The sequence below is a fragment of the Zootermopsis nevadensis genome, unplaced genomic scaffold (assembly GCF_977971745.1).
Source record: "Zootermopsis nevadensis isolate Lab colony 2312 unplaced genomic scaffold, Znev_1.0 Znev_ptg000001l, whole genome shotgun sequence".
NCBI classification, from domain to species: domain Eukaryota; kingdom Metazoa; phylum Arthropoda; class Insecta; order Blattodea; family Termopsidae; genus Zootermopsis; species Zootermopsis nevadensis.
The window spans coordinates 11,521,924-11,547,694 of record NW_028259133.1 but is presented as its reverse complement, the minus strand read 5'-3'; the positions used below and the strand labels follow the sequence as shown (position 1 = coordinate 11,547,694).

The following is a 25,771-nucleotide window of genomic DNA, read 5'->3' as shown; positions in this document are numbered from 1 at the left end:
GCCTATAGACGGTGATTTTGTTCGTATTCGAGTTGAAGTGGCCGCTTATTTAAAAGCCCTGACAGATTAATGGTGCGAACATGGACGAGGCAGGTATTTGAGCGAAATTAGCGCAGAGAGCACGTGAATACTGTATGGATGAAAGGTTTCACAATTGCTATAATAATTCTCTCGTTCAGCGATAATTAATGACATTAGTAGAGTTTGCGCGTCAAAACGTTTTTATACTGCCTGTACCACAGTGACGTAAACAAGTACCTCTTCTGGAAGTTTGGCTGGACCGGCTCCGAAGTTGATGACCGGAGTTGAGGATGTGCTGTTCTCAGACATTGTAAATGTAAGAAATGCTTTGTGAAGGACGGATTCTATTTCAGAAGAACAAACAGTACACGACGGAGACAGACGCAGCTTCTACGGCCTCTTACTTCAACCTCTACACAGACACTCAACAAGAAAAATAGCTTGTAATTAATAGTCGAGACTTGATGCAAGCAAATGACCTTGAACCTGTTTGCCTGCTAGTGTGACACTATACCAAGAGCGCGAGTTACGAAACTCACGGAGCACTGCAACATCATTCAAATTATTATTAATACTATTTCTTGTTAACTGTTTCCAAACCCGTTAAAAACATTTATTTTTAATGACAGTGTAGCTCTCAAACCGAAAATAAAGGAACTATACACTTCTACGGTAATGGCGAAAATCACTTTCTACTTTTTAAAATTGGATTTGTTTTGTGAGCACCATTACGATGTCCTGAAATTGTGTCCACCTGTATAATATTTTGTAATCTAATCGAGGTGCAAATAATTTGTCCAAGGAAGATGTAAGGCGAAATGTCCATAGAAATGCTGCGAAATTATTTCGGAAAAATATGCCTTTTTTTTCTAACCAATTTTATGGAACAGAATTCTCCTTCACAAGTTGATAGTTACTCAGCTTATCAGTAAATATCCCCCCTCTAATTAGCTCGAAGGTTAGTTACTGTGGGAAGAGCTCGGAATTGGACCCTATTCTCAGTCAATTAATTTCAGTTCACACCCTCCCACCCTATTTCTATAAGTCCATTTTAATATTATACTCCAATCTACGGCAAGGATTCCCAAGCGTTTATATCTCGTAAGGTTTTCCGACTGTTCTCGTTTTCTCAATGCATGCTACACGTCGCACATATTTCATCGCCCTTCATTTTATTTAGCGTTTTCTTGGAAAAACCCCAGAACAAAAAAAAAAAATACCAAAATTTGGTGGCAGGAGATTAAAATACAGTAAATTGCGTTCTGGATGACGATAGAAATTATTTGTCTGCTGAAGGACATATACGATTATATAGGTGGAGCTTCATAAGCTGTATTGCTCGCCACATATAATTAGACTGATCAGGTCGAGGAGGATTAGATGGGCAGGGCATGTAGCCTGCATGGAAGAGAAGATGAATGCATATGAAGTTTTGGTGGGGAAACCAGAAGGGAAGAGACCTCTGGAAGGACCTGGACGTAGGTGGAGGACAATACTAAAAGGGATCATAGAGAGATAGGATGATGGACTGAATTTATCTGGCTCAGGATAGGGACCAGTGGTTGGCTTTAATGAACACGGTAGTGAACCTTCGAGTTCCATAAAATGTTGGAAATTTCATGAATGGCTGAGCGACAGGAAGGACTCGGCTCCATGGAGTAAATATGGCGGTGAGTACAAAGATGGCTGTTTTCTGGGTTGTAGCACTGTGTAATATGGTAGAAGTTTACCAACGTTTCAGAGATCCTTGTTGCCAGTAAAGCTGAGATTGTGCTGAAGTGATTAGGCGTACGTCTGAGAGCACAAAGAATAAGAATAAGAGTATAAAATAGAACACCATAAAATAATAACACGGATCCACTTCTCAGGATGGCGTGGCCGATTTTCGTACATTACTTACGAATAATATAAGAACTGTGTAAGTTAAGAAATGTAGACAGAAATTATTAACTAATTTTCAAGAAGGTAAGAGTGGCCCTTGGTTGTTGCAATACATTTTCCCATAATATGCTAGTAATGACTGAAGAAAGCCACAACTTGCCTCATGACATCAGGTACCTGAAGACAGGGCAGGCATGTTGCCATTGGGACGTAGCAACGCGTTTGATTTTTGCATTCTCATTTCCATTAATTTTTCCCTTAACAGACACGAGTCAAATACAGAATGTATTAAACAAATTGCTAACGTTTTCTCCTTTTGTCGTGCCGGTGTTACTCAGATCTGAGCTGATGATTACGGAGAATGTTAGCTCAGTCACCGATGCCTTTTATTAGTGTGATCCTGATTTTCATGATTGAAGGTCTTTATGTGTATCCGCAGTCCGTCCTGGCGAATGTAGTGATTGTAACTTTGAATAAGCTACACCTACTAAACCCCTTTCTTTGCAGTGTGCCATGCATGGGGCTGGTCATTCCTCACCCCATTCAACTGTAAATAGCAGTTGTAATAGTGTCGTCTAACACGCCAATTAGTGTGTAAAGGTGATGGTAAATTAGAAAACATTTGTTTTCTTAATAAAGCACATTCTGTATCTATACCTTGAACCAGATTAAGACTGCTTCCGCCCGAATTCCTTCTCCTGCGATATACTTATACAGGTAGCCCTCGATTTACGCCCGGGATGCGTTCCTGGACGAACCGGCATAAACGGAATCGGCGTAAATTGAAACTCTTTTATAAAGTAAATCAATGGGAAGTCAATGGCACCCAAACATTGACGAGTAATGTAATGACATTACATTTAAAGCTCTGAAATAACGTAAATAAAATAAAGGGAATTTAAAAAATATATTTTATACACTTACAATCGGCAATTCGTTGGTCCCCGCGATTGACTGCGATTCTTTCATGTGAATGACGTGTACAGTCATCTCTGCTGTTATGCGATAGTTGCATTCATGTAAGACGCCGACCAATAGAAAACCGCGTAGTAAAAATAACCCCGGTACCTCCGCAGAGATTAAATTAGTCCTTTGAAAGTTTAAAGCGCCAGGAATGAAATTGCAGAAGAGCAAACTCGCATATGCAAAAGTTTGCATTTCACAAACAGCTTTTACCGATTCATCGATCTCATCGGAGCAAATTCGCGTCAACGAAACATACGTAATTGCAGAAATGACTGTATTTATAATTTTTATTCAAAATCAGCGATGTAAGAATTACGATTTATTGTAAGAATCAGTACAAGATACATTGTAAAACGTTATAAATAATAGTAATTTTTTCACTTTTTGACTTGCTGCTTTCAAAATCGGCGTTATTATGAATCGGCGCAAATCGAGGACTATCTGTAATCTGCTTTAACGTAATGATATGTGGCATACAGTATACATCCCATTAACTAATCAGCTCCATGGAGCAAAGCCACAGGAACTCAGCTAGTCAAGAAATTACATGAATTTTGTGGAACTTAAGATTTATTATCTTTTTCACAAGAGCCGCCATCGGTCCGTGTCCTAAGCCATACGAATCCGGTCCACACCCGCAGAATTTGTTCCCCTAAGACCTGTTTTAATAATATCATCCAGTATATAATTATGAATTTAGAAGTGATCTAATTGCATGAATGATACGCAGATAAGAAGCTTGTTTTTCTAAGTTCGAATGACATGTGTGTAAATGAAGCCCTGTCAAAAAAAATCGAATATCAGACGTAGTTCAATTTTGTCTTGAGTCTACCATCGCTCTAAAATTTAAGTCATATATACTTTATCCACATGGGTGTAAGTTTTCGAGGGATGTATATAGAATTTTGTTGGGAGAAACCTCTTGATGAAATGTCCGTTTATAAGACCGAGAAGAAGGGAGGATAACATTAAAATGGTTCTTAGTTCAGGGTGTTGTCCAGTGCCAGTCTTTGTTGGTAGTTCGTTGTCTACTTTCAGCAGTCCATCACCCTCGATGTTTGAAGAGGTGGTCTTGTTCTTGCATCTATAACGACCGGAGACAAATGTCTTTTGAATTATTGTCTGTTTACTTTGAGATATTTTCTTTTCCTTCGTCATTCATCTTCACACGTTATAGTTGACAGTGGAAAAGTTTCAGTGTTATATGGCCTGCTTTAGTGTTGACAGGACTTCTTAGAAGAAGGGTCTGCTCATCTGCAGAGAACAAAACGCGTCAAGTTATGCAACGTACGCACAGCGTAACAATTCTGGCACGGTCGCCGGAATTTGACCTCTGGCCTTTGAGAATGGCACCACTTAATGTAATCTACGTCTGTTAGTGATTGTGGATCGAAAATTAGACTATTAATTAGAAAACATCTCTTCATTATGATGAGCTCTGCTCTTACAGTTATCTTCATGCTGTGAGATGGTGGCACCACTGCCATTACAACGCACAAATGCTAAGGAGCTACAGAGTTGATTGATGTTATTTGCATAAGCTTGTACTAACAGCTGGGGCTATTGTAAATAGCCTACGGATTATTCTGAAGAGAAGATACTAACGTAATTCATTCCGTTAGCAAGAGAGGACAAACATCTTCCTTCGATTCTTATCTCTCCTCTTCGTCTTTTGTCCCTGACCTCTGTGGTCCCACATCGGCTGTTAAAAATCTCGTCCTCTGTGATTTCTATCGGACACTCGACCAGGAGTTGGCAGGAAGCAGAAAGGATGTTCTGAAGATACCAACTGTGTCTCAACAACATGAAGGCAGTAGAGAGGGGTGCTGTGAGTAAATTCAGATTATTTTATGGTGGCTTAAGCTTCTGGACGAAATTGAAGCATAATGGTTAAAAAGACAACTATTTTGCTTCTGTACTTTATGTATCACGTTGTTAAATAGACCTAAGGTGAGAACGAAGTGGGAAGATGTACACTGAGTATGTAAGTACAGTTTATATGTAAAAATCGCAGAGAAAAGCTTTAAGTTATCATTTTAGATAGTCAGTGAAATGAGCAGTATTTGATGCATATGAAAGTTGGCTAACGGACACTTTTCAGTTGTTTTTATGGCATGAAATTACCGAAGTCGGCCTCGAAATTTAGCAGTGTTAGATGTCCTAGCTAATTGTTTTCCGTCGGATTGCGCATTCTGTTCAGGATCATCCTTCGAATGAGCCAGACGCCTGAGCAGAAATAGGCTTGCTCGTTCGATCAGATTGCATTGACCTCTGATATTAAACAACAAAAAGGAAAGAAGTGTTTCTGATTAGCAAATCATTGTGAATCACTCAAGGCGTTTATTGAAAGTTATGACCTTAGAGTGACCATTAAGAAACGGCTCACATTAAAGAATTCAGTGTGATGTCCAAAGTCATTTCAAGGTTTCCCGACGGTTTTGAGCAGCTGGAAGCGTGTTCGAATCCTTCTCGAGCCATGAATGCATGGCAGCTCCGTAAAGGCAGAAATCTTGCAATCCTTTGGTCCCCACCAAAAGAATCCTAGCGATTGTCTGAAACAGGAAGGCAAATTTTGAGAAGAAATTGAAAACTTGCTTTACCTTGAGTTAATTAAATGACATAGTACCGCATTTTAACTTGAGCATTTTTTCAGATTTTACACTTTCTGAAATCGGGATGCGTCTTACATTTGATGGCGTCTAAGAATCGATATAGCTTCTTCTTTCCCTGAAATCGTTTCCGAAATCAAGGGCGCGTCTAACAATCTATGACACCTTAAAATTGAGGAAATAGGGTAATTTAACGAACTCAGTGTGAAATACCTAATATAATTTACTGTATAATTATTATTAATTTCAGTGCATAATTTCCACTCTAAATTCCTAGCGCTCAAAGATTCGCATCAGATGTGAACATTTCTTAATAGAAGTTAAGGACTGATATCGTTCAAGCTGCAGATGAACTGCAGATCAAGGATATAGGTCCATGGCTACACAATTACATTATTTATAAACTAGATAGCTCGCAGATGATTCATTTCCTATTTAGCTTAAAAAATTAAAACTTCTCTTTTGTTTGTCTATATATTTGTGATTTTCGCTGTCTTCTTATGTTTGCTTCCCATAAAAAACCGCCATGTTTAGGTGTGTACAGTAATTAAATTATGCTGATACACCGAGGTCAGTAGCATGGTGCGTAACAACTGACTAGCGGAAAAGTGTGTGGCAAAATTTTTAGACGGAAAATTTTAGACAGAAAAATCAAATTTAAGGAAAATAAGAGCAGTGTTGGCATAATAGACAATGAATGGTCATAGAAAGGTTTCGAGAATAATAAAAAGATTTGAAAAGATAACAAGCACGTCTAACCATAGATTCCCATTTGGCCTGATATTACGCTACAGCTTGGTGCATTGGCCTGAGCATGACACATACATTTTAAATTCAGTTCAGTGCCTTTTAGTAGAGTGCTTACCAACAGCAAAAAGCTTGTGACAGGCAAGCATACAATTGAACAGACAATACAGGTTGAAGAAGAAACTAAAATTATTTAAACAGAACGCTTTCCAGAACAGAGAAAGTATCCTCAAAAGAGATGGTATTTTCTGAAAACAATATTGCAAAACATACATATTCCGTTTGCGGCAGTTGATAACGGATTGACAACATTACCCTGAAAACGTCAGCAAGAAATTAAGCATCAAATTTATTTACGATATATTATTTCAAACCCTTCACATCTCTTTGTTTTACTGTAAAATACTGAAACTTATAACTGCCGATACCATTGTTAATTATTATTAGTGTGATAATTTGTTTTTCGTTGCATCTTAATCAGTCAATAATAATCTTAAAACCTTTTATACTGTGCAGAGTACTGATATATAAAAATCATGCATACAGACAAAACTGTTTACACATAATGTGCAAACAGTTTTGTTTGTATGCATGATTTTTATATTTCATCTAGTTTAGAAGTTGAATAGTTCTGTTTACATTTACTTTTGTATTAAATGTTTATATTTGTTATAAGCCTCCTAAGGCGTAACATTGCACAAGGCTTCATAATGGTTAAATTCGACCACACTGTGTTCCGTTTATCTGTGCCAGGCACTGAATTCACAGGGCCACACATTTATTACTAGAGTCTTTTTTTTCCTCCAGTGGCTATACAATTCAGTATGGGTCTTGGCTGCCCCTTTTCAAGGTATCTTGATCTGTTTAGACATTTGGTCGGGCTCCTTGGTGTTATTGCAGTCACCCTCCCTAAATACACACAAGGAATGGTAACACTGGTATCAGCTGATACAATGGCAACATCCAATCAAATTTTGATAATATAAAAACTAAAATCATTGTAACACACACAAACACAGATTTTGAGGTAAGCGTATTAATAGAATACAAATAAAGTGTAAATAGTTAAATTGTATATTTATAAGGCAATGGAATTAATCTGTGTTTTAATTACATTTGATATAGTATTGCTATTGATCACATAGTTCATAGGCACATAAAAAACGCTGTCGTGGGTTTGACCTTTCAAATGTCCTCTTTGCATATCGTCAGGAGTGTTCAAGGCGTGTAGAGGCTGCTGTAAAAGAAGGTGGGTACTGGAATTGAGGGAAGGATGGTTAGGTTATCCCCAGTTACAAACATTCATGTTCTAATCTATGTTTTACGGAAACAAATAGTTTCTTTGTGATGTGTAATGTGAACTCTGTTCTACAATTTTCTGATTGTTTCGTGACCATTTTACGGTCATGTAAAACAGTTTAAAGAAGTACAAATTAGTTCCCAAATTTATAATTATTTTAGGGATCCAAGTTGGGAGTAACGTATTTTCTGTATTAGGGTGAATGCCCTTGCCCTTCATTGTGCAATATTATGCTTTTTATCGGCCAAGTTCGGAATCAGTTTGAAAACCGGATTTTCGTGATTAGAGCGGGTGTTGTCTGCTTTGACAATAATTGTAGCTTGTAAGGCATTAAGCTTAGGGTAAATACGTTTTAAACATACGGTGAGTGCCCTGATTTTGGCTTCCTGTGTATGCTCTTGTTAAATATTATTTGTTATTAGGGTTTTCATTCCATTGAAAAGTTGTATGTTTGTGATAATCTCAAGTATAGGAAATGAAAAACAAATTTGGATTGTTTTCTGAAATCAGGTTTATTAAATTGAACTCATTTGTGATTATGTAGTTCAGACATTAACTTCTGGTTGAAGGTAAGTTTTGCTGAACTACAGGCACATGCAATATAAAATTCAGGCCTACAACAGCAGTCATATTTTAGTTGTGATTTTGGATGTGTACCTGTTTACCATGGCACTGGTGATCTCTTTTCAGCAACACACATGGAAAGACCTCAGCTATTGAGACAATCATGAGCAAAACCCTTGTCTTTTTTATTTCATTGTTGGTGAATTTTAATTTTGTTACTCACTGATCGTTAAAAAATATAATTGTTAATTATATTAGATAATGTATATACATGTTTATGTCAATGTTCCTCAGTAGGAAAATGTTTGCCCTTCTTGTATTGGCCAATTCCTGTATCATGTGACAAGGCACATGAAAAGGTTTCGAAGGCCACATGTGGCCCACAGGTTGGTGACCTTTGCTTTATGGTACTGATCAAGAATAATCTTGTTTTGTGTTAATTCTAATATACTTGCGATTAGTTCAGCAAGGAACAATTTCCAATCAGGTACAAAATAAGAATTATTTCTTGTCCAGTACTGACCATGTTGCAAGGAATTTTAGTCACAAATCTATAAATCTATACATTATTGTTGGGTGAGATATCTTCAGGTGAACAAGTGAACTGTGATTCTGCGTAACCTTGGCACTTGATGTAATATTTATAAAATAAATGGACAATGAAAGTACGTAAAATAAAAGAATGATTGTTTTATAGACAAATAGCTATATTATACTTTATCAGTACATGAATAACAAACTATTTCAGATTTTTACATAATTTACCACTGGAATGGTCATCACCACACTGGAATTAACATTAAATGACATTCACATGGTCATATTAATATACTGTTTCTTCAGCAGATTGTTTCTTAGTTATTTGTTAATGCAACTTGTCCCTCTGATCAAACACACTGCATGGTGGTATACTGTTTGTTACTGGCACTTAAAATAACTACTCTGCCCTACATATTCTCATATGGCAGTACCACTGCTAAGTTAGCTTGTTCACTAAATGTGAAGTATGCATGAAAATGTGTCAGAAGTAAAAGATGTTGAAAGATAATGAAAATAAAATGATTGCCATTGCAGTCCATTTACTATTATAAGCTCAAAAAATATAAAAATGTTTTAAAATCTATAACTAACTAACTAACTAGATGGCTTACCGAACCCGAAGGTTCATCACCGAATTAACCAAAGCCCTCCACCGGACCCTGTCCTGGGCCAACAAAATCCAGTTTCCTTCAACTCCTATCTCCCATAGATCCCGCCTGAGATTATCCTCCCATCTACGTCTAGGTCTCCCCAGCGGTCTCTTCCCTTCAGGTTTCCCAACCAGTACCCGGTGCACACCTCTTGTCCCATCCATGCGCGCTACATGTCCCGCCCATCTCACTCTTCTCGACTTAATCACCCTCACAATACTGGGGGAGCAGTACAGATTTTTAAGCTCGTCATTGTGCAGTTTTCTCCACGCCCCATCGTCTTCCCTCTTAGGCCCAAATATCCTCCTCAACACCCGATTCTCAAACACCTGCAATCTGTGTTCCTCCCTCTGAGTGAGAGACCATGTTTCGCACCCATACAAAACAACAGGCAAGATTATTGTTTTGTATACTTTAATTTTCAGGTTCTTAGAAATCAGACGGGAAGACAAAATATTTTGGATTGAGAAGTAGCAAGCATTTCCGGAATTTAGTCTCCTCCTAACTTCCTCACAAGTATCATTTTGATTTGTTATTGTTGTTCCCAAATATTTGAACTTTGTAACCCTTTCAAAGGATTTATTAGCCACCCTAAGATAATTTTGCCCGCCTGTCTTCTGATGACGAGATACTAACATGTACTTAGTTTTTTCTGAATTTACTTCCAGCCCCACTTGTCTACCAGCCTCTAGTAAAACTTCTGCGTTCCTCTTTATTGTATTTATATCGTCCCCCAATAAATTAACATCATCAGCATATGCCAATAGCTGATGTGTCCCATTCAATTGCAAACCCTCCTGCCTACCTTGGACCTTCCTGATGGCGTATTCTAGCGCAAAGTTAAAGAGCAAGGGAGACAAAGCATCTCCTTGTTTTAGACCGTTCTTGATGAGGAATGTCTCAGATACATATTTACCTACTCGAATTTTGCTACAGGTTTCATTTAAGCACATTTTTATTAGACCCACTAGCTTCTTTGGTATACCAAATTCAATAAGAATATTATATAGCACTTCTCTCTTCACAGAGTCATAGGCTTTTTTGAAATCTATAAATAACTGATGTACGGTCCCACCGAACTCCCATTTTTTCTCTAGTATCTGACGAATGCAAAAGATCTGATCAATCGTTGATCTGTTTCGTCTGAACCCACACTGATGATCCCCAATAATTTCATTCGCATATGGGGTTAACCTTGCCAAAAGAATGTTGGATAGAATTTTGTATGAGGTTGATAGCAGCGATATTCCTCGGTAATTACCACACTCAGTCTTGTCCCCCTTCTTATGAATAGGAATAATTATGGATTCCTTCCACTGTTGTGGCATCTCTTCCTTATCCCAAATTAACTGAATAAGCTTATGGATCCTCATATGCAACCCTTTGCCACCTGCTTTAATTAATTCGGCCGGAATCTGGTCAATTCCTGGAGATTTATAACTTTTCAACTTCCCAATGGCTAGTTCCACTTCATCTAAGCTAGGTTCTGGCACCAACAGTTCAGCTGTATGCATTTTAATCTGTCTAATATCACCAGTATCATGAACATTTAAGAGCTCGCTAAAGAAATTTTTCCACCTATTCACAATTTTTATTGGATCTGCAAGCAACTTGCCACTATCATCCTTTACCAAATTGGTCTGGGGTTGATATCCTTTCTTAAAGTTATTAATGCCTCTGTACAGGTCTCTGATGTTTTTTTCCTTATTATTTGTCTCAAGTTCAGCAATTTTGCCCTTCAGGTATTCCCTTTTCTTAGTCCTAAAGGTTCTACTAGCCTCACGTCTCACGTTACATAGATTATCCGCATTTGTTTTGTTTGGGTTCTGCAACCATTGAAATTTTGTTTGCTTCCTTCGATCTATTAATTTTGAACTTTCTTCATCAAACCACGGTTTATTTTGCTTTCTCCTGTAGTATCCTAGTTTCTCTTTTGCTGAAATTTTGATGCAGTTTCTGACATTTTCCCACTCCCTGTTGATGTCCACACTTTCATTATCCTCATTTGCCTCTAAAATTTGAAACCTATTCGAAATTTCAACTTGATATTGTTCCTTTGCCTCTCCCTCACTTAATTTTTTCAAATCAAATCTTTCTGTGTCAAAATTTTGTTTAGTTCGTCTACTTACTGAAAGCCGCTCCCTCACTTTTGCTACCACCAGATAATGATCAGTGTCGCAATCTGCTCCTCTGAATGATCTCACATCAATTACATTTGTCTGCCTTCTCTTATCTACTAAAACATGATCTATTTGATTGTGTGTTCTGCCATCTGGAGAAGTCCAAGTGTATTTATGAACATCACGGTGTGGAAATTTTGTACTTTTTACAATTAAATCTTTTGACGTAGCGAAGGTTACTGCTCTAAGACCGTTATCATTACTAAGTGCATGGAGACTCTCGCTGCCTATTGTGGGTTTGAAGATATCCTCCCTCCCAATTTTTGCATTGAAATCTCCTAGCAGAATTTTCATGTGATACTTGCCAAATGTATCAAATACTGATTCCAATTCTTCATAAAAGCTATCCTTGATATCATCGCTTTTGTCTTCAGTTGGGGCATGAACATTAAGGACAATGATGTCGCACCAACGTCCTTCCAAAATTACGTAAGACAACCTGTCACTAACAAATTCTACTCTCTTAACTGCTGCCCTAATTCTGCTATGAACAAAAAAACCCGTCCCTAGCTGATGATTGTCATTCCCCTTTCCATAGAAAAATGTAAAATTGTCCACTGGGATCATGCCCTCCCCCTCCCATCGCACTTCCTGCACTGCCACTAAGTCTAACTTATAATTCCCTAATTCCCTACACACTGATTTCAGTGCCCCAGCCCTATAGAGGCTCCTAATGTTCCAAGTACCAAATCTCATGTCCTTTCTCAATTGCCGTGGTCGTGCCAAAGAGTCCGTCCTGATCCGAGGCTTGGTTGATTTTTTCGTAACACATATTTTTTTAAAGGTGAAAGGTTGTTAGCCCTACACCCAACCCCCAACCTGGAGGACCAGGGTATCACTCTTAGTCTAGCGCATCTCCTTAGACCTGTCCGGCTTGGGTGACCCTACCATGAGCCGAAGCTCAGGCCGGCATAGCCCTAAGGGTCATTTGAGCACGCAAGCCTCCTCACCCGGCAGATTGCCTTCGACAAGGTGGTGATACCTTCGAGGGGGGATACCTTCCAAAATATGTTTAAGTTTTAATAAAATTTTGCCTTGACTACTGATAAAAACAAACATGTTTTAAAGGAGATGTGGAAATCTATAGTTACCATACCTGCTGTATTTCTTGAGACTTGTTTGTCTCATTTCATTTTCTTCTTAATATCACTTAGCTTAATCTTTTGTAAAGGCTTATGAACTAAAAGAATTATTAGATGTTGACTGCAAATTGAGAGTTTATTAGGCTACTCTAGAAATACAAGCCGTGTGGCTTTCTGAACACTGCTGGCACCAAACACAGTCTATTTTTGAAGTTGGGCAGGTTAGGAATCTAGAGGTCTGACTGGATCTTCTGCTTTAGCTATGCCAAGAGGGCTTGGTGAGTTCCTAAGTTTTTCCTGTGGATGTGGCTCAGTCGTGCAGGTGCTCAGGGTTGTTGTGCAAGGTGGGGACCTGGCAAGGGCATTTCAATAACAGTTGGGAAACTAGTCGATTTCTGTTCTGAAACCGTAATCAAGAATATCAATATAGTTTGTCTGTTTCATTTTCAAAAGACTGGAACCATGGTGTGGTCTACTATTTATGATACAGATAAGGTAAGAAGAGAAAATTTAAAGTGTGTGTTTTACCCTTCCCTGTATATCCCTTCTGTTTATGAATGTAGAAAGTTTGATTTAGTTTACAGAATGACATTTTATTTACATTTGACTAGTTTTGCAAAGTTTTTGGTATGTAAGTCACCTATTTTATGCCCATTTGATTAATAATAAATTGTTTTACATTGAGTGGTTGATAACATTCATAAAATGTAATTAGTTTGTTGTAGAATTGCTAAATAATTTGTGAATGTTAAGACAAATTTTTGGTTTCACTTTCATGCCTGATAAGAATGAGTAAATGCATGTAGTACCTTGCATGAGGAAAGTGGGCTGGCAGTTACAGTAGCTGTTGAAAAGTGCCATTTTGCATGTTATTTAAGGGGTTTTGTATATGCACAGCATTTTGTAGGAGTCTAAAAGTTTGTGATGGTGAGTTATTTGAATAAGAAGTTTCTTGGATATTTTCCATCGTCTAGTAAAATAATAAAATAGAAAATGACGTTTCGGAGACGGGGCTCTATCTCCGTATTCAGGTACCTACTCTGTTGGGCCCAATAGATAGACCTAATCTGGAGATAGGGATTAGCTGTCTGTCCATCCCTCTATATATAAGAACTCGAGACCAGCCAAATTACTTTTTCATCAGATGTGATATGTGGTAGTTTCACTAAATTGTTTTGACACATTTCAGTTTTGTTTAAATCAGAAAACAATAATGGGCATTGTATATGAAGACCTATGTGCAGTTTGTGTGTAGAAGAGACTGGGTAGTGAATTCACAGGGGTGTCTTCATTACTATGGTTACATGGGGATTTCCCATGGAGAAACCACTCTGTGATGACAACATTGTCCAGTGAGATGGGCTAGACAGCTCCACCTATGCAAAGGTCATTTACCTGACATAGCTGAAAGGCCACTGGAACTGCTTGCAAGTCAGAGTCTGTCAAACACAGGGATAATTATACCTCAGTGTACCTTTCCTAGCTTGTTAATTTCCTCAGAATGTATTTCAGCCCCTTTCAGCTACTTTTGAAACCTCTGTAACAGTTATCTGTTCCACAGGAAGTATACTTGCAAATATCAGGTTGCTTCATCAGCTTTTCTAACGATGTACCTTACTCTACCTCAACTTTGTGTATTGAGTGGTCCCGTCAGATTGCTGCACAGGAGAGCTAGTGGTATTATTTCATTCATCATTCCTTCCAGTGGATGTCTTGTGAATGGCTGTCTTTCTGATTTGTCTTTTAAACAGTCAGCACACACTGTAAGTTCTCCTGCCTGCAGATCAGTCTTCTCACTCCTTGCTTCTTGGCCAACTTTAGAATCCTACTTTTATTTAATGCCTATTACTGTAATGTCACAGGTCTATTGTTCTTAGAATATTCTTTTGTTCTTATATTACCTTTAATCTTATGTATGTGTCAGCTTCTCTCAGGAGTGTGATGTTCTCACAGTGTTTAACCTTTTCTCTTTCTCTGCCTCTTTGACCATGTTAACATGTTTATCACAAATGTAACTGTTGCTGTCAAAAACAGCTCTATCCTTGATTTCTAAGATGTATTCAGTTTCCTTTACTTGTGCCCAGTATTGGAAGAACTTAATATTTTTGTGATGTCATGTTATGTCATCCTGTAATCTATTCATGTGTCTGTGTTGTTACTTTGTTAGCTTCATATTACATACTACACTGCCTGTCTTTTGCCTGTTTTTTCTTCAACACCTAGAAAAGTACTTAAATATCAGTGTTGTGTAATTGTATGTCTGTTTCATTTATAACTTTCTTTCATATGTTTAATCGATGTCCTTCATCACAATATTTGTTGAAAGTATTGATAACCTGCTGCTTGTTTGTCATGCTCTATTTTTTCTTTTTCTTTCTGCTTGTAACCTCAGTTTCACATCAGCATATGTGAACTTTGTTTCAGATAAATGCATATTGACATTAGATGTCCCATTTCTCATCTAGACCACATAGGACAGTCATGACTAAATCGCTATCTTTTGCCACTAATATTAAGTGTGTTTCATTTTCAGCTAGAAAGAATTCATGTTATGTTTATCAGAATATACCTGACTTCTCAGTTGAATTACACAAAACATTCTTTTGGTGCTTACAACTTCTGCAGCTCTTGTCGTATTAAAGTGCTTAGCTAGTTCTGTTGCTTATCACTTGTTCCAAATTATATATTTTCAAGAGTCCTTCTTTGCTTGATTTCATGCATAGTTGTTTGTTTCAATTTATTCATGTTTAATCTTGTCCAGTTCAAATGCCCACAAATCACACACCATCATTTTATAGCTCGATGATGGCTCAAAGGCCTCATGTTACTTAAATATAGAACTTTAATTAATTAAATATGTGCACATTTAATCATACTTAAAACATTTATGAACTTCAGTACCACACATCCTGGTTTGTAACCACCCTAGGTCCTGGAACTGTCCCATAGCAACAGGGTGTTTATTATTTGGAATGATAAAGTTATGTATCAAATAGTGTTATGCAAATTTTATCAGTAAACTGATATATATTTATGATTTTAAATAATAATTGTGACATTGAACCCTTCTTTGTGATGATTCACATTTATGAAATTACAAAGGCATGTTGCAATACTACCTTGAAGAAACATTTAACTTGTATAGTTCACACTTTGTAGTTAGCCTGGCCAGTTTTCATACAGTGGACATCTGCCTGTCCTTGATCAGACTCTCCCTTTTATATGCTATTATTGCAGATTCAGTACTCCACTAACATATTTGACATTGAAATATTTTGAAAACCAGACTGAAGTGTAGTGGTTAGCACTCCTTTTTATATTCTGAATATTATTAGTAAATCTCAGCCATGAGACTAATTATTTTGATTGAGGTGTTTTATTATTTTTCTCAGCCCCTTAATGCAAATGCTGATTGTACTAGAAAATCGGTGTGCCTTCCTATATCCATGTTATTTTGTTGTTCGTAATACTCCTAATGTGGAACCTTTGCAGTTGGTGCAGTAAACTAACAAAAAATACCTCTGATAGCCAAAGAAAATTGAGATTTAGTGAAGATTTATGTTCATTACTAATAGTTTCTATTTCTTTTATATGCAAATTTACTCAGGAGGTGAGTTTAGCTTAACTATGAATCTTATGTAATTATAATAGGTGGTAAATATCACTTCAGGATTATCTGAATACCATACATACTTACATATTTATTACATTCCTTTTATCTGTAAGTTAGTCAAATGACAATAAGTGTGTGGAATATGTCATAATAATACAGTACATATATACAAGTACTGTACAAACTATTATTAAGATTTCACCTAAAATAAGGGTTCATATAAAGTAGTGAAATATTACAAATAAATCCATCCATTATAGTATGTGTGAAGATAAGAAAACTGTGAACATTTGGATTTATTTGTAAACGTTAGAAATTCAACAGAGTAAAAGGAGTGTGTAATGAAGTATCCTTTTAGTACTACTTTAAATTGTGCCTTTTTATATATAAGAGTTACAGGACTAAACAGTGGACTATTGAAACTTTGATGCCAGCTTAATATGCACTCTTCTGAAAGCATGAGAGGTTGGCAACTGGTTTGTGAAGCTGGTACTTATTCCTTATGTTGACACTGTGTGTAGTGGAATTAGTTTGAAAACGTTCTAGGTTATTTACAATGAATCAGTAGTTTTTTGTGTTTGTTAACTTTGTGTGCATAACATAATACTCTACTCAAGCATTGCCCGTTATGTTTATGTAACATACTGATTTCTCTGTGTACATTTGATATTGCATGGTTATGTACTTGTAAATACGTTTTGCATTTTTTAATTGTTTGTACCAAATATGCTGTTTGAGTTCGTGTTGGCATGCTATAGGTAGACTCAGCATGTTAGTAGGAAAAACAGTTGTTTCATTGTAGCATTGTTACCTTGCAAGTATTTTCACTTTTATTGTCAGTTTTCAAACAGGATTTAAGTTTGTTCTTTATTGTGAGGGGTGTTAAAATTAAGATGTAATTTTCTGTGTACTAAATTTAAATTAATCACATGGCCTTTTCTCCTTTTATCATAATAACTGTCATCAAATTGCATGCTTCAAGGTCACAGCAAAATCCTATTGCATTGCAACACACATAGTGGAGCACAGGTGAGTTAAGACAGATCAGAACTGACAGCATAGTGAAGCTAGCAGTGCTGTCCTGTTGGCATAGAGCCACACAGTAAGGGGAGTGAAGTTCTTACGTGGCCGTCAAGCATGCAATTTGTTGGTGGCTGCTATAAATTTCATTTGAATGTTTTTTGAACTCATCCTACCCTTTGGGGTATGGATTGCAGATATCATCTCACTCAAATATGACTGTTCAAAAAATTTAAAACAAAATTCAAAAATGTGTTTTATCTTTCAAGAATTTTGTTTTACTGTTGTCTAATATTGTAGGACTGTGGATGAATTGTTTTTATTTTGCACAGATTTATAAATTGGATAAGAAAACTGAAATTAGATATCCAAATTTCAAGTTCAGTAAACGTTTTCCTTAATTAGTGTTTGTAATGGAGTGGGAAGAAGCAAAATGGTAACCAGCTTCTCTTTCACACAGTCTGGAACCATCATTGTTCTTATATATTAATTTCAAATGGAGCTGGGCCAAGTGGAATTCTGCACAGATAATTTTAATTTTTTCTCATATGTCATGCATTGTGCTTAATTACTTGTAATATGGTTTTAAAATCTGAATTAATAAATTTGTTATTTTTGTTATAACACAGATGAACACCCCTTCAAGCTTTGTCCCTCGGATGCAGTTGCAGGCTGCAGGTGCTTCATCACAATTGGATCACGTGTGTGCCCTTGATATCGACTCAAAAGCTTCATATGTCCGTTTGTCAGGAATAATTTGCACAATTGGTGGGTGATATGTTAATTTTAGGAGGCTTTATTGGAATGATAACATAAGCATTTGATTTATTTTCTCTCTGGATTGAAACACTTATATAATGTTGGTTTTTAAATCACAGGCAAAATGGAAATATGTATGTGCATCACTTTAATGTCTTTGAAATGTGAATAAATAAATAAATTGGAGGAATGTATGATACTGTCTGTACAATGATTTCATCTGTACATAGAGACTATCAAAATTTGTAATTATACAATACTTGATTGATGTATTTGTGTGCATAATTTATATTAATGTTGATTTTCCCGATGTAAGAGTTGTTAGACATTACCACAGAGTTTTGTAACGTCACTGTGCTAATGATTTTTAACTGATGAAAATGTTCACAATTTGTTTCTTTAGTATATAACACCAAACCAGACTTTGTGCTTCGCTGCAATGGTTCATGTTTATGGTAATGTCCTCAGATGGGTTTCTGTTTTATTTCCATGATGTATTTTATGTGTTCATCATTTTGTTGCTTGATATGGCTCTAAAGATCTGTCACCACAAAAAGTTTCTGTTGTGTAATTTAAATGGCTTTAGTGTTGTTTCCATCTCATTTGTTGGTCAACAACCATGTTAGTATTGCTGATGCTGTAAGTGAAGTTACCTTCATGTTTAAGTGTTATGCCATGAAGACATTTTATTCATATTCTGAATGTTAGAAGTAAGATGACGTGGTGATTTCCTATAGCATGACATTCATACTAAGTTTCATGAAAATTTGCTACTGGTTTACAATATATTACGGAGACAGACACATACATGCTAACACCAGAATAAAAATGTTTCTCTAAGATGTATTATTGTTACATAATTGTCTGGCAAATTCTTTTGAATTTGTTATGCAGCTTTTGACACTCTGTTAAGAGAAGTTATGTTAATTATGTCTTGATAATTTTTTCTAGGCCCTGCATCCAAAGATGTGGCAGTGCTGGAGAAGATGATGGAAACTGGGATGAATATTGCTCGCCTCAACTTCTCACATGGTAGTCATGAGTATCATGGAGCGACCATTGCTAATATCAGAAAAGCTGTTGCTAACTATAGCAAGAAAATAGGCATGAATTATCCATTGGCTATCGCCTTGGACACCAAGGGCCCCGAGATTCGCACAGGATTGTTGGAAGGGGTAATGTTTCTGAACAGAATGATTATGTTAGAATTCAAGTAAATGACTGATAGTCCACTACAAGATGTATGCTTTTGTATGTACATCACTTTCTAGTCAAAGTTATTTTTAAATTCACTAAATCATTGCTTAATTTTACCTGTAGTATTTTCATACGTCAGAAATTTGTCTATAAAATATAAATAATCTGAAGACAGTGGATAACTGAAGTTGTGTGATATGAAACAATGTGCCATACTTTCTGAATGTCTTCAAGATGGTATTTTACAGGGTATGCACATAAAATGTGTACCATTTTGCTATAATATTGCTTATGAACTGAAAGGCAGAGGGATGGAAAATACATATTTGAGTAGGTTATATGATTAAGATTGTAATTTGTGCCACTTGAGTTAAAAGATCTTTCTACCTAAAGTGCTACGCTCAGCTATTAAAATGGCATCTCAAGTAGAGGAATTCCTCTTGCCTATTCTGGAAGAAGAGGTTCCTGATGACATGCTGTTCCAACAAGATGGAGCATCTCCACAAGGCAGTGACAGACTTCTTGAATTGCAAATTTCTGGGGGTCTAACCACCTTGTTCACCTGACCTTGCTCCCCTTGATTTTTTCCCTCAGGGGTACATCAAGGATCTTGTGTATGTTCCACCACTGACTACCACTTTCCCAGAAGTTGGTGGATGTATAAAAAATGCCGTGGGTACAGTTATCCTCAACTTTCTTAACAACGTGTGGACTAAAATTTAATACAGATTATAGGTGTTAAGCCACTCATGGTGCCCCTGTAAAATGTAGTCACAAAAACTTGATGGTATAACACTCAAATGTGTTTAGTTTCATTCCTGTGCCTTTTAGTTAATGAGAAATTTTGTGGTAAAATGGTATACATTTCATATGTTCACGAAATTCCCGACCTGCTCTGTTAATAACAATATTTTATGTGTAAAGGATCATTGCCTTTAATGGCTGTTTTGTTTTGAAGGGCAATATTGTGTTGCATGCATTGGCTACATGTTCAAATTGTATGCGGCTCTTCTCCATTACGAAATCAGTTTAATGGTGCTGAAGGAAGTGATTTTTGTGTACACTGAGAAATGTAGAAAAGAAATGAATACAGAATGCAGAGGTATTGATTGTGTTAGCAGGTGGTAAATATAGTTATCACTGTACTTGAAAGGGTTAACTTAGTATGACAAGGTAGATGTAAAAGATCATAAAAGAGAGGTACAGCATTTTTGTGTGGGATTAATACAGTATGTAAGCCCTTCATTGACAAAAGTTTGCATCCTTAACTTTAATGACTTCCATTTTCCTACAGTGAAGTGATTGTGATGTTCAAAGTTATGATGAATTATAAATTTCCAGAAAGTGGTCAGAAAGCGGTAATTTATTTTTTTGGAAGGACTGAAATAAATTTTGACAAGTTCCATGGCTAGAGACAAAATTGTTTTGTAAGTAATTCATTATTCCCTGGTGGGGGAAGCAGAAAAGGGCTATGAAATGTTGGACTTATGCTCCAAACTGAAAGTCTTATGATTTTTATAACCTTCATGAAACTATCTCTCCTTCCAGGGTGGGTCAGCTGAAGTTGAATTGAAAAAAGGTGACTCAATCAAGTTAACCACAGACAAGGCATTTGCTGAGAAAGGAAGCACTCAAATAGTCTTTGTAGATTATGAGAATATCACTAAGGTGGTGAAGCAGGGAAACAGGGTGTTTGTTGATGATGGACTCATATCGCTGGTTGTCAACAGTGTTGGTAAGTTATTTTTGAATTTGGTAGGATTTAAGGTACATAGCACTTGATTCATCACATTTGCACATAATGAATTTAGTTCTGACTTGGGACATTTCAAACTTAAATCAATCCTGGGTTATTGTGTAGGTCATTATCTCTGTATAAAGAATACATATCAAAGCCAGAACTTTGGAATCTTATAAATTGGCGTGAATGATGTTTAAGATTGTGATGCTATATGGACCTGTAAGTACAGTGAAACCTCTATCCATCGTTCCCGGAACTATCGTTTTCCCGGATGCATCGTCCGTTTTGTTCGGTCCCGAATACATCCCATATAAAATAATGTTACATTTTCCCGCTTCTATCGTTCCTCGAACTATCGTTTTATCGCATCGATCGTTCAAAAATCTTAGTCCCGGCCCACAATTTTCCCGCAATGATCGTTTCTGAGAATTTAAAATGCTGGGTTTAGAGATAAATTAATACCGAAAGACGCATAATGTTTTTGGAATATACAGTAGCGGTAACCTGTTATGTCGCCCAACCAGCACATTCTTTTGGAATGAGGGTCAGCGGTGCAGGGGTGATGGTTGGAGTGAATGGCAGTGCTCATTGTCAGAAATTTTACGATTTTAATTAGGGTGCACTCATATTTCGTTCCAGCGATGCCAGATGGCATGTGCAGTGTGAATTTCTTCACAAATGCTTTTATTACAAGTACAAAGGAAAGGCTGGCGGCACTTTTCATTCTTCTGGTTCATCTCGTTTCCAGCGGTTCAGGGTCTTCGGCAGTAATAGTATTTCCATTCTTCCTGTTATTGTCCGCAAAGGGGGTTGGAGTGGTGAGGAAGACGAAGACGACGAATGCGAGCCCGAAGCTTTGCCGAGTTTTGCCGAAGCACACGCTGCATTGGCGAAAGTGAAGTCGTTCTTTTATGCGCTTAATATTAGTGAACGTGACGAGGAAAACATTTTGAACGTGGAAATTGCTCTGTTTGGTCTAAAACGTAAAGTTTCGACAAACCAGTTGACCATTAAAGACTTTTTTGGTAAAAAGAAGTAACTTTGAAAGAGAAACATTGTTTTTTTTAAATTATTAATGCTTTCCCGCATCTATTGTTTTCCCGCATTCATCGTTTTTATTTCCCACCCCCGCCGAAAACGATGCATCGAGGTTTCACTGTATAGGTACTAGTGTTTTGGAGAAATGTGATGGAGGCAATAAGCTACTCTGAAACATCAGTTAATACCTACCAGATTGCATGGTGCTATATTGCAGAAGAAGCCCAACTTGATATTGATCACCTAAATTACTTCAGTTCTCTCAAAATTTAATACTTTCAGGATAGGACATTCAGGCTGCTTTTAAACTGCCTGCAGTGCTTATGAGCATTGACAGAAGATGTTTCGTTCTTGTCAAGAGTTGGGCCATTTAATGGTTCTTTCACTAAATGCAGAGTTATCATATGGGTTGTATCTGACACAGGTCCTTCAGAGTTGGCATGCACTGTGGAGAATGGTGGATTGCTGGGCAGCAGGAAGGGTGTAAATCTTCCAGGAGTGCCTGTGGACTTGCCTGCAGTGTCTGAGAAGGATAAATCAGATCTTAGATTTGGTGTTGAACAGGACGTGGACATGATATTTGCTTCTTTCATCCGTGATGCAGCAGCCCTTCAAGAAATTCGTGGAATTTTGGGTATATTTAAAAACATGTTTTTTCAATTGTTTTGTAATGCTCCATATATTTCTAATTACTATGGTTATTCAGATAGAAGTGGAATATTTATTATTTAAAATATAACAAAACATTGATAGATAAAGTACAATTTATTTGTTCCCAGTGAAATAATTTTGGTATGGGGTGACAGAATTTTTTAAGTATTTTTTATAAATACTTTTCTCATTGAAATATGTTGCTGATTTTGTATAGGAACACATTGGTGGGTTGGTTTGCCAGCATTTGAAGGCCTGTGTTGTCTCTGTATTGATGGAGAACTGACATACACTTGGACCTGGTCTGTATATTTATAATCACTGAGCAGTGTGGTTGAAATTTGGAGATTTATTGAATCCAAGAATATATTGAGACAGTATTGTTTGTAAGATTCAGTAAACCTGTTGATTTTAAATAATGTAACTATGCTGCAGTGATACCATGCATTACTCTCTTCATTACTCTCTTCATTAAAAGTGGATACAAAATCTGGTCATAAAAATAAATCAGAAAATTGAGTTCAGTGTAATGAATCTACAGATACAAATTTGAAGTCTCTTTTTAGAGTTATTTTCCATATTTACATGTTACATGTGTCATTCAGTCTTGCAACCCAGCTCCCAGGATTCCCATAAGTGTTTTATATGGATGATACCAAGCGAATGGTAGAACTCCTAAACTGGGGAGGCTGTGGCGATGAGTGTGATTGCAGTGAAGAAATTCACACAAAGATCTACATGCAAATTGTGTCCACTCAGCCAAAGATATATCATCATTGGTATTGGCAATTTTAAATGGTTATCACGTAATTTGCTACTGAAGTTATAAATAGTCAATTTAAAAATAAAAGCCTTGAAATGAAAGTTCTGTTAACATGTTGCACAGATGGAACATCAGTTATGGCTTTTATTTATTTTACAGTTTATTTAATGATGTTGGTGGTAGATCAGACTGTATTGCATTGCAAGGGTATAAAGTGGCAAGAATATGTTGTCAGAAGTCTAAAAATGTTTTGTTTATGAGATTAAGGTTGTTAGTAATTTTAAGTTCGGTATTTTATGTTTAATTACATTGATGGTGCAGTAATGGAAAATGGAATTCTGTTGTGTAGGTGAAGAGGGAAAGAACATTCTCATAATTTCTAAGATTGAGAACCATCAAGGTATGGTGAACCTAGATCAGATAATTAAAGCTTCAGATGGTATTATGGTGGCTCGTGGTGATCTAGGTATTGAGATACCTCCTGAGAAAGTGTTTCTGGCACAGAAGGCAATGATTGCACGGTGCAACAAGGTAAAGTTTTGAATTTATGTATCTTTTAACTAAGAAAAGTCATTAGTAGTTTATCAATGAAGTTTGTTATTTTGTGTGTTACAATATTTCCTGTGTTTGTATATTTTTGACATGTGCACTAGCATTACATTGCATAAATATTATTTTGGGTACAAAATATATATCACAAGAACCTGCTGAATGTGGTGGCCACATTTTACCATTTTAGGATGTTATTAACATATTATGTATTATAAAATCTTAGCATGTAGAAAAGTTTTTTTATGCATTTTGAAACCTTCCACATCAGAAATTTGTTGGCAATATCTGCCAGGAAAAGAACTGGCATAGCCCAGTCATTATAGTGTCTGACTGAGGACTAGAGAACCAGTATTCAATTCCCAGTATGGCAAAGGATTTTGAAAAATATAGTTACAAACCCAGACTTCCACAATCATTTGTGTAATGATCCTTTTTATCGTGTGTCATTTTTATAGTACATTGGTAAAGAATCTGCCTGAAGTGAAGGAGACCCTGGTTTTGTGTGTGGCTTGTACATTGATTTTTTTTATTTATTTGGAAGGTAATTTGTCATCTTAGGATTTGCAGTCTATTTCTCTTAAGAAATTTTCAAGGGAAATTTTCAAGTGATATAAACTTTTTTTAAAGAATGATCAGGGATTTCAGCATCAGATTTACCGTACTTTAATATATTTTAGTTTATTCCTTTTAGGTGGGAAAACCAGTTATCTGTGCCACGCAGATGCTGGAATCAATGGTAAAGAAGCCACGTCCTACCCGAGCTGAGGGTTCAGATGTAGCAAATGCCATTCTGGATGGTGCTGATTGTGTGATGTTGTCTGGCGAAACAGCTAAAGGTGATTATCCTCTTGAGTGTGTCCTCACAATGGCAAACATCTGTAAAGAAGCAGAAGCTGCCATCTGGCAAAGACAGTTGTTCCAGGAACTGAGTACCCAGGTAAGGCATGGGAATAAATAAAGTTCCTTCTTTTTACTCACTTTGTATATTCCTTTTCTTATTGTCCCCAGTTTGAAAGCACTGGACTTACCAGATACTATTTATTAAACCATCCTTACTGCAAGCATTGACATTACCATTTAAGTATTGAACATAATTGAAGGGTATTTTTTTTCTTATTTCCACCTGTATTCTGTTAACAGGCACTTCCACCAATAGATGTAGCTCACACCATTGCAATTGCTTCAGTAGAAGCATCAGCCAAGTGCCTGGCTGCAGCAATCATTGTTATAACAACATCTGGTCGTTCAGCTCATCTCATCTCTAAATACCGCCCAAGGTGTCCCATCATCGCAGTAACTCGATATGCGCAAGTTGCTCGACAGTCCCATCTCTTCAGAGCCATTCTTCCTCTTTGTTACACAGGTATTCATTCTTGAACTGATATTTGCTCATAGACATCTTTGTACCAAGTAAATGATCTGACAAACATGACATTTAAGCAAACATGGTTTTTGTTAACAGTAATTGGGTATATTATTACCAGACTGGTGTTGCACAAATGGCTCTGTGATGGTCACTGAATTGAGAAGCACTATTCTTTATTTAGATAACATCTCTTAGTTTTTCTATGTACCATTTTATAGGTGAGAAATTTGGATAGAACATGTTCCCTACTTTCCTTTTATGTACTTTGTGGTGTGGTTAATACTAACTCTAAACTAATAATTAAACTACTTGCAATTTCTGATCATAATTTCCACTAGTACAAATGTCAATGTTACTACTAAAACCATATTCTGATTTGATTGTGTTGAGTATACCAAGAAGTTGGACAGAACTAAAGTATGCTTCCCTATTGTACAGATATCCAGTTCTCACAGATCTTCCCTTATTAATGTTACAATTTCATCCAACTTCAGTTTACAATTGCTGACAACAGTAAATGTGTTTCATATA

At 36.7% G+C, this 25,771-nt stretch overlaps 3 protein-coding genes across 8 annotated transcripts in view; 2 read left to right on the top strand and 1 right to left on the bottom strand.

Annotated features, from left to right (window-relative positions):
- LOC110829916 (uncharacterized) overlaps positions 1 to 2,861 on the top strand; it is an 18,814-nt gene extending 15,953 nt beyond the window's left edge. The window contains exon 5 of the mRNA XM_022064145.2: positions 2,410 to 2,861. Within this exon, the coding sequence (XP_021919837.1) occupies positions 2,410 to 2,455 (46 nt within the window). The 3' untranslated portion in view covers positions 2,456 to 2,861. The remainder of the gene's footprint in view (positions 1 to 2,409) is intronic.
- Positions 1 to 12,755, bottom strand: part of LOC110829917 (phosphoserine aminotransferase) — a 20,712-nt gene extending 7,957 nt beyond the window's left edge. The window contains exons 1-2 of one of the 3 annotated variants that reach the window (XM_087342864.1): positions 12,555 to 12,755; positions 5,255 to 5,420 (exon numbers count right to left, since the gene is read on the bottom strand). Coding sequence is in view for 2 of the 3 variants with exons in the window: in XM_022064147.2 (XP_021919839.1) it covers positions 259 to 330 (72 nt within the window). In the remaining variant the exon portion in view is untranslated. Of the gene's footprint in view, positions 1 to 258; positions 536 to 5,254; positions 5,421 to 12,554 lie in introns of those variants that run through there. The other 2 variants (XM_022064147.2, XM_022064146.2) reach the window with 2 other exon arrangements.
- LOC110829942 (pyruvate kinase) overlaps positions 4,397 to 25,771 on the top strand; it is a 25,702-nt gene continuing 4,327 nt past the window's right edge. Inside the window, exons 1-9 of one of the 4 annotated variants that reach the window (XM_022064190.2) lie at positions 7,395 to 7,473; positions 12,994 to 13,035; positions 17,803 to 17,941; positions 18,884 to 19,107; positions 20,678 to 20,864; positions 22,333 to 22,542; positions 23,672 to 23,853; positions 24,566 to 24,811; positions 25,015 to 25,237. In XM_022064190.2, the coding sequence (XP_021919882.1) occupies positions 13,003 to 13,035; positions 17,803 to 17,941; positions 18,884 to 19,107; positions 20,678 to 20,864; positions 22,333 to 22,542; positions 23,672 to 23,853; positions 24,566 to 24,811; positions 25,015 to 25,237 (1,444 nt within the window). In that variant the 5' untranslated portion in view covers positions 7,395 to 7,473; positions 12,994 to 13,002. Of the gene's footprint in view, positions 4,697 to 7,384; positions 7,474 to 12,827; positions 13,036 to 17,802; positions 17,942 to 18,883; positions 19,108 to 20,677; positions 20,865 to 22,332; positions 22,543 to 23,671; positions 23,854 to 24,565; positions 24,812 to 25,014; positions 25,238 to 25,771 lie in introns of those variants that run through there. The other 3 variants (XM_022064191.2, XM_022064193.2, XM_022064186.2) reach the window with 3 other exon arrangements.